At 30.5% G+C, this 9,461-nt stretch overlaps 1 protein-coding gene across 1 annotated transcript; it reads left to right on the plus strand.

The window, feature by feature from the left end:
• Positions 1 to 5,865: 5,865 nt before the first annotated feature.
• Positions 5,866 to 7,540, plus strand: LOC124914425 (inorganic phosphate transporter 1-4-like). Its single transcript, XM_047454967.1, has one exon. The coding sequence runs from the start codon at positions 5,881 to 5,883 to the stop codon at positions 7,492 to 7,494; it is 1,614 nt and encodes a 537-aa protein (XP_047310923.1). The 5' UTR covers positions 5,866 to 5,880; the 3' UTR covers positions 7,495 to 7,540.
• Positions 7,541 to 9,461: the final 1,921 nt, after the last annotated feature.

Consider the following 9,461-nt stretch of genomic DNA (forward strand, 5'->3'; position numbering starts at 1 on the left):
AGCGATTGGGTAGATTTTCTGCATTGCCAAGCAGGTTCAGACACTTGTACAGATTACATAGGGGTGTGTTATAATCTGACGGATGATAGGCTTACCTTGTATATAGGACGGGGAAGTAGGATGAAGGAATATTTCATTTCATATCCAGTGCAGTGTGCAGAAAACTCCACTCTCTCTGTAAACAAATACCAATCTCTATCCTTGGACTTCCATTCACTGTTCTTCTTCATTTTTGTTTCCACTTCTAGTTCATCCTCGGCGACTTTTTATCTTTCGGTGATTACTTCCCGATTTTTTGGGAGGTGCAACTATATTCATTGACTTCACTTTGTAAATTGTGATAGATTTTTATAGATACGTCGATTCTGGTATGATAGTACCAATTTCTCTAATTAAAATTTGATTTGAAGGCCAAATTAAACCGATACTTTTTTTTCTTATCTGTCAATATGAACGAACGAACCTGCACTTAATTGTTCCCATGCACAAACAAACTTCATATAGTTTTTTTTGTGTGTGTTCAATAGAGCAAAGTAGAAAATTAAATGGTTTCATATTTTTATTCTTTTTTTTATCTGATTTTAAATTTAATACTTTTTTTTAAAATTATATTGAGTGTGAAACAATTTATTTTATTTAAGGCTATATATTATTTTATTAAAAATGAAAGTATTCAACACACTTTAAAAATAAAATAGAAGATGTACTATATCCTCTTTAGGAAACACCAAGGAATCAATTTGGTTTCATATATGAATTAATATATAATTAATTTCCTAATATGAATCTCCACTCTCACTTTAATATTTTCACACGGAAAATTTAAAAGTTCAAAGTTAGCTGGGTTGTATTAGTGTAGAAAACTCGACTATATATTTATATATTTTGTTGTATTAAAAATCATATGAGTTTAATTAAAAAAATATTATTATAATTTATATATATAATTAATTATTTTATATTTAGTTAATTTTAAAAATATATATTTAAATATAAATTAATTAAATAATAATAATAAATAAATAACACCATTGAAACAAATATTTATAAAATTAATTATATTAATTTATTTGTTTAAATAAATAATATATAGTTTTTAATTTATAAATATAAATTTGTTTTTTTAATTTAAAATAGTATAAAATCGTAAAATATATATTATTTATAAACTCGTAAAATTGTAAAATTATAAAATCTTGTTATCTTAAATTTAGAATAGTATATGTTTACTTAAAATCCGACTCGTTAATATTTTTTGCTATAATCTTAAAATCTTAAAAATTTAAGACTTTTATTTTTATATTTATTAATTAGTTATTAGTCGGTGAATATTACTACTATTTTTTATTTGAAACATATTAATTAAAATTGAGAAAATATTGTGTAACATTTTACTTTTACTGTGCTTACCAGACCAGTTGGACAACTTCCTGATTTGCAAGTTTGCAAGGGTATGTTAAACAAAAGTTTCAGTCACTAAATTTAGCATGTTACCTTCTATGCCTTCTTTAATTTGATTGATGGCTACCACGTAAGTTCAATGAAGCGGGCATTTATTTGTTATCAGTCTTGGGTGATAAAAAGGGACTAAGCTAAGGATAAGTGAGGTATGAGATCGACCTATATCGGAGATGAAAGATTAGCGACTTGCGCCCTGGTTCGGTCTTGCTGGAAAGTTCAGGCTGACTGGTTCACTCTACTTCCTACCTAGAGGAATTCCCTACTAAGAGCATAATGAGCGAAGTTAATTAAAGAGCGACAAAAGTACAAAGTGGAGATTGTTTAGAGAATCAAATTGATTATATTAAGGATATGTTGTATTGATAACAACGTAAACTCTTCCGAAGAAGCAAGCTTCAACGCTCCCTAAGACAACAAAGCTCATTGTAGGAAGGGTAAACATAAAGCACACCCGGGAGAGAAATATTTTAAATAAAAAATGGTATATGTCAGAATTATTATTTTTTTAAATGATAGTAATTTGCTAAGATGATTAAAGTTTATGTTCGATTAATTCAAATTATTCACCAGACTTGTAGATATATATAGTTATTTCAGTGATGAGTTCTTTCATCAATATTTGGTCAAGTGATAAAAAAACAATTGCATCCTCCTAAGCCATTATTAGTTACATGTTTGATCATATCCATGCATGGGGATTTTCACTCTAATATCGAAAACAATATCAGAAATGACTTGGTAAAGGGCCAAGATGAGATTGACCTGAATAGTAAGACATTGTTAATATAGACTATAGTCCCACATGGAGATTATATATGACGAAAATCTACATAAAGATAAAATGAACCATCACTATTAAATTGTTAGCAATTGTCATTGTGTAATTTGGTTGACAAGTCCACCTATTCTCCTTCAATATTGTTCATTTAGTTTCAAAGTTTGAAGTTTTTTTTTTTTAATCCATTATTATTAATAAACTGTGTCCATAATTAATCTAATTCAAATCTTGTAGATATTTAACTTCCTATTGCAAGATGTACAAATTGACAAGAAATGAATTCAATCTTAAGACACATTTTTTTTGTTAAATGTATAGACTTTAAAAAAAAACTTTGAGGGACTCTTATTTTGTCATTTGTTTTGGTTTTTCTCTTGTACATATATTTGCAATTTTATTTTATTTTGTTAAAAAATAATTTAATAGAACAAATAGTTCAAACTTGATTTTATTTAAATCAAACCTCCCAAGTTTAAGTAGATCTATGTTATTGCTCATAATTCACATAATGTTTTTTATTAGAAAATTATATTTAATTTAATATTATGCGAGGAACTATTTTATTTCCGGAGAAGAATTGTCACTTATTTTTGTTTTTTGTTTTTTTACGTTGAAAGTTATCATTATCTTGATCAGCTATCTTAGTGGGGTGTAACTTATCTTAATTTGTTTTTATTGTGCCAAACAGTTAAATAAAAAATAATAGTTTATAAAAAAAAAACATACAGTTTTGGATGATTCTTATTTAGTTTGATAGGTTGCACATGTACATTAAATCGTGTATTTAATTTAAATTATGAAATTAAAGTAGGTCATGACATATAAATTAAAATAATGTTTTTAAGTGAGAAATTTTATTTTTTTCACTTAAAAGTGAAAACCATTTGTAACATAGGAAATATCAAATAGCTACGTACTTATCAAGTAATGATACTATTTATTATTAATCAAAATAAAATTAAATAAGACCACAATTATGCTAAAAAAAATCATAATTAAGAAAAAAAAACAAAATTAACAGCGAAAAGAAAAGAGTCCGGCACTTTTTGTGACTTAGTTAAACTTACTTTAAATTTTGTAGACTCGTATTCAATTTCATAACTTTTTAAAGTATTTTATTATTTATGTTTAGAATTTTTGTTCAACAACAAATTTAGAGTCATTATTAAGGCAGTATCTCGTGTGAGGTTTATGATGTTACAAAGTGATTTAAATATAATTCTAATTTAGTAAAAATATATTATTGTAAGAAAATAAAGAGTGAATAAAAAAATTTATTTAAACCACCGGTGTTTTATAAATAGAAAAAGATCACGATTTTAGTAAATGTGGAATTTTGAATTATATACAAATTTAATATGAATATAGTAAATATCAATATTTATTATGTGAATGAAATCAAATTAAATTGGCATTAAACAAATTTCTTTCACTTTTAATTTTTTTATTTAATTCCAAAGCATATTCTTCTCAAGATAATTCGTATTGAATTTTTTTAATTATTTTACAATCAAAATTATGTTACTAGGCAATAAGATATATAATTATTTTATTTTACTGTTTTTGACCAGGACTATTTTCCAAAAAATAAAATAATAATTTATACGCATTATCAAATATTAAAATAACTCATAACTAAATAACACTACAGTTGTAATGGAATAATATTATAATATATTTTTTTTGAAAGGTATATAATTATTATAGGGAGGATATACTAAATTAAATTTTAACAGAGTAACATTAGTTTGCAAATCTTTTCGTCCCCTCCTTAATTACTGATCATTATATATAGTAAGTAAGTGAATAAAAAAAATTATAATTAAGAAAAAAAACAAAATTAACAGAAAAAAGAGTCCGTCAAAGTGTCGTAGTTAAACTTACTTTAAATTTTGTAAACTCGTACACAATTTCATAACTTTTTAAAGTATTTTATTTGTTGAACAACAAATTTATAGTCATCATTAAGGTTGCATCTCGTGTCAAGTTTATGATGTTACAAAGTGACTTAAATATAATTCTAATTAAGTAAAAATATATTATGGTAAGAAAATAGAGTGAATAAAAGAAAATTATTTAAATCACCTGTGTTTTATAATTAGAAAAAGATCACGATTTTAGTAAATGTGGAATTTGTGATTATGTACAAATTTGATATGAATATAGTAAATATCAATATTTATTATGTGAATGAAATCAAATTAAATTGGCATAAACAAATTTCTTTCACTTTTAATTTTTTTATTTAATTCCAAAGCATATTCTTCTCAAGATAATTCGTATTGAAAAATCTTTAATTATTTTACAATCAAACTTATGTTATTAGGCAATAAGATATATAATTATTTTATTTTACTTTTTTTTTACTAGGATTATTTAAAAAAAATAAATAAATAATAATTTACACGCATTATCAAATATATATTAAAATAACTCATAACTAGACTACAGTTGTAATGGAATAATATTATAATATATTTATTATAGGGAGGATATACTAAATTAAATTTTTAACATAGGAACATTATTTTACAAATCTTTTCGTTCCCTCTTTAATTACTGATCATTATATATAGTAAGTAAGTTAGTGAATAAAAAAAACGTAAGGCAATGGGGCCACATGTCATTATCCTTAACTTCCGTTGACCTACCTGATGTTGACACGTGTATACGTTACATACGTGTGCTATATATATCGAGCTGGAACGGAGATAAAAGAATATTCCATTTCGTGTCTCTCTCTTTTGTTACTCTAAATAAATAAGTACCAAATCTCTACCTATTAGTTCCTTTCACCACTCTCCTTTTTTTTAGCATATCCGGTTCCTTTATTTCTGCTTTCACTTGAGTTCTTATATATCTTCAGGTGATTACTTCTCTCAATTTTTCCATAACATTTTACGACTACAAGTATATATATTATTGTATTATCTATCTGGTTTGCCGTTTTTTCATAAAATTTTACGATTACAAGTATATGTATATACAGTCTCGTTTGTGAATGAATGCAACATTTGTGTGAGACTCCTCGATCGATCGACTTCACTTGTGATATATTTTTATTGATAAATGTTATTATAAGTCTATCGGTACACAATTCCTCTAATTAAAATTGGATTTGAGGCCAAATTAAAACTTACTTTTTTTGCATTACTAAATATGAATGAACCTTCCATTATTTTTTCCCATGAGCAAAGCAAAGTTTCCTTGAGTTTTGTTGTGTTCACTAGAATAGAGTAGAGCATAGCATAGCAGAAAATTAAATCATTTTATATTTTTATTCTTATTTTTACCTGATATTAAATTTAATAATTTAATAATTATATTGAGTGAGCCAATTTATTTTATTTTATTCTATTAAAAAAATAAAGCATTCAACATATAATAAAATAAAATAGCAGATACTACTTATTCTCTTTAGGAAAATATATACTCTTATATTATATATACTAGAGTTATTATGAAACCATATTTGAATATTCAATTTGTACACTTTTTTTTTTTTTTTAACTTGTTAGTCCACACATCCTAGTCATAGGATTTGAATATTCAATTTGAATTTTATATTTAATATGTTATCTTTTCTTCATCCTTCTCTTTCCTAAATACATTATGTTTTGCAGTTCTGAAAAAGAATAAGAATGGCTAAAGAACAATTGCAAGTTTTGAATGCTCTTGATGTTGCCAAAACACAATGGTACCATTTCACAGCTATCGTGATTGCGGGAATGGGCTTCTTCACGGATGCATATGACTTGTTTTGCATCTCTCTTGTTACCAAGTTACTTGGTCGTCTCTATTATCACCATGAAGGCGATGTCAAGCCAGGAACTCTTCCTCCTAATGTAGCAGCTGCCGTCAATGGTGTGGCCTTCTGTGGGACTCTGTCTGGTCAGCTCTTCTTCGGTTGGCTTGGAGACAAAATGGGTCGGAAGAGGGTCTATGGTATGACCTTGATGATCATGGTCGTTTGCTCCATCGCGTCTGGACTCTCCTTCGGGAATAGTCCTAAAGGAATCATGGCCACTCTCTGTTTCTTCAGGTTTTGGTTAGGATTTGGGATTGGCGGTGATTATCCCCTTTCAGCCACGATTATGTCTGAATATGCTAACAAGAAGACTCGCGGTGCCTTCATCGCTGCAGTGTTTGCCATGCAGGGATTTGGGATCTTGGCCGGCGGTGCTGTGGCTTGTATAGTCTCTGTTGCGTTTAAAACTTCATTCCCTGCGCCTGCTTACATCGATAACGCCGCTGCATCGGTTGTTCCGGAGGCTGATTACGTGTGGCGTATAATTCTCATGTTCGGAGCAATTCCAGCTGCCATGACTTACTACTGGAGGATGAAGATGCCTGAAACGGCTCGTTACACGGCATTAGTTGCCAAGAACGCGACGCAGGCGGCTGCTGACATGTCGAAAGTGTTGCAGGTGGAATTGGAAGAAGATCCGGCTAGAGTTACCGAATTGGCGCAGAATACTAAGAAGGAGTTCGGGTTGTTTTCGAAGGAGTTCCTTCGCCGTCACGGACTTCATTTGCTTGGAACTACAAGTACTTGGTTCTTGTTGGACGTAGCTTTTTACAGCCAGAACCTATTCCAGAAGGATATTTTCTCTTCCATCGGGTGGATCCCAGACTCGAGGAACATGAACGCCGTAGAAGAGGTTTTCCGCATCGCCAGGGCTCAGACGCTTATTGCGCTGTGCAGCACAGTCCCAGGGTACTGGTTCACCGTGCTATTGATCGACAGGATTGGTAGATTTACGATCCAATTGATGGGATTCTTCTTCATGACGGTTTTCATGTTCGCCCTGGCGATTCCATATGATCATTGGACACACAAGGACAATCGGATTGGTTTTGTGGTAATGTACTCCTTGACCTTCTTCTTCGCAAATTTCGGTCCCAATGCAACAACGTTCGTGGTTCCAGCAGAGATTTTCCCAGCAAGGCTGAGATCCACTTGTCATGGGATATCGGCTGCTTCGGGGAAGGCCGGAGCTATAATTGGCGCGTTCGGGTTCTTGTACCTTGCGCAGAACAAGGACAAGGCGAAGGCAGATAAAGGGTACCCTGCTGGGATTGGAGTGAAAAACGCTCTTATCATTTTAGGATTTGTAAACTTGTTGGGATTCATATTCACGTTTTTGGTGCCGGAAGCTAAGGGCAGGTCTTTAGAGGAAGTGGCGCAGGAGAATAACGATGACAATAAATTGAAAATGGAGTCTAGGAGTGACAACAGGACAGTTCCAGTCTAGTGGTTATATGTTCTACATGAAGCTTTGTTTTGTTTTGTTTTCTATTTCCTAATTAGTTTTTGTCTGCGGTTAATTTTACTTACTTTTATGATTTACATATGGCAATATATATAAAATGTGTTCTCTACTATATTTGTCTGAGTCTACTCTTTGCACTGCGGGTTTGTATATAACTAACTCGCTACTAACCATGAAACCGGACAAATCTGGAGGAACAAATCTTCTGAAAAAATGGTAACTAATGCAGCTATTAAAATATGATTTGAATACCAAATATTATGCTTATATAGTTTACCTACTATGAGTAGGTACCTGACTTCTAGACTTACAATTGATTCATTCAAAACAAATTTCAGTATTTCACTTTCAATCAAAACCTATTAACAAGGAACTAGAGCAGAACCTTCATTCTCAACTATATGTGTAAGATTTTACGTAATTAATGCTAACAAAGTTGGAATGAATCTTTCGGCGAAAAACTAACACAATTTACCCCATTTTTCTCATATAGGACCCTTAACTTATCTTTTCCTCGGCATCTCGTAAAAAGATGGAAAATGATAAGGAGCCGAAAATAGAATTCTTTAGTATAAGCCTTTTGAATTAGCCCGTACAGGTTTTAAATCGATACACTCGCGGATGTATCGATTTAATTGACTTTAGAGTAGCTACTTTAGTTTCTTTCCAAAGAAACTAAAGAAAAAGAAAATCAAAAATTGTTTTAAGAGTTCGGTGTTTGGTTACGTATTAAGAAAGGATCTACGGCACTAAGTTTTGTATGTCTGTCTTTACAAAAGTATCTACCCTTAAATAATTGGCCTGTTTGAAAGATTGTTACATTTTTGTTCTAAGTTCAGAACTCTTTTTTGCTTGGGTGAGAAAATCTTAAACGTTTTACAAATGGGCTAATCCTATTCACAAGGCATAGACAAGATTAGAACGACAACAGAGTGCAAGACACGATTCCCGAGGAGAGATGATCAAAGTTGGAGAAGATGAGGACTCGGATTAGAGATTGAAAATCGTTTCCTTTGAAAAGAAGAAGAGATAATAAATTACTCCAAAATTCTAAGTGTTTCTGTTTTGAAATTTATGGAGTTGAGAAAAACTTCAATTACGACACCTTATAACGAGTCATTTTTAAAAATAACTCTTAAAATTTTTGAAACTTCACATTATAGGAGCGCGTAGGAATCGAGTTTGGATTTTTTTGAGTTATAGAACTCCGAATATAACACTACAAAAGATAGATATTTTTCCAAACGAATTCAAAAACTTCCGAAAATTTTGGTGGGAATTGAAAATATTTTTAAGAAGCTACATTTTTTATTTCATGATTTTTGGACTCATGAAATTCAAGTATTAGCTTTTCAAAGTTTAGGATTTTGACAAACAAGTCCTCAAAATTCTAGAAAAAAATTATTTTTAAACAAAAAATATTTTTTAATTTTTGGAAAAATTTAGAGGTGGTTTGGATGTTTGAATCATCGTTTTAAATTTTTTTATTAAACTTTGGAAACAAACAGACTATACAAATTATTTTATTTTTAAATTTTTAAAGTTTGAAATCAAAATAAAATGAAAAGAAAGTTTAGGAATTCAATTAAAACAGAAAGAATAGATCAGGGACTACTTTAATTTCGAATTAAATAATTAATTCGAAATTAAAGTATATAGGCGTATTTAAAAATAATAAAGGCCCAGGGGCCTCTTTGCAATAACACAAGCTGTTCGCCTCCGGCTGTTCTTCCGATCGTCGTCCGGCCGAGATCGATTTCCGGCGTCCCTCGCAACCGAGACCGATTGTCGCTTGAAGACAACGTTTCACGGGTCCGTTTAGGAAAGGAAATCGAGATAATCTCCCCAGGTTGCAGGACAGCCGGATATCGCCTGATGTCTTCTCTTCTTCTGGATTGCCATAGCACCAGTTACGGTAGTTTGTCTCGTCGCCTGGGACCCTGCTGCAC

This window comes from Impatiens glandulifera, chromosome 9 (genome assembly GCF_907164915.1).
Source record: "Impatiens glandulifera chromosome 9, dImpGla2.1, whole genome shotgun sequence".
In the NCBI taxonomy this organism is placed as follows: Eukaryota; Viridiplantae; Streptophyta; class Magnoliopsida; order Ericales; family Balsaminaceae; genus Impatiens; species Impatiens glandulifera.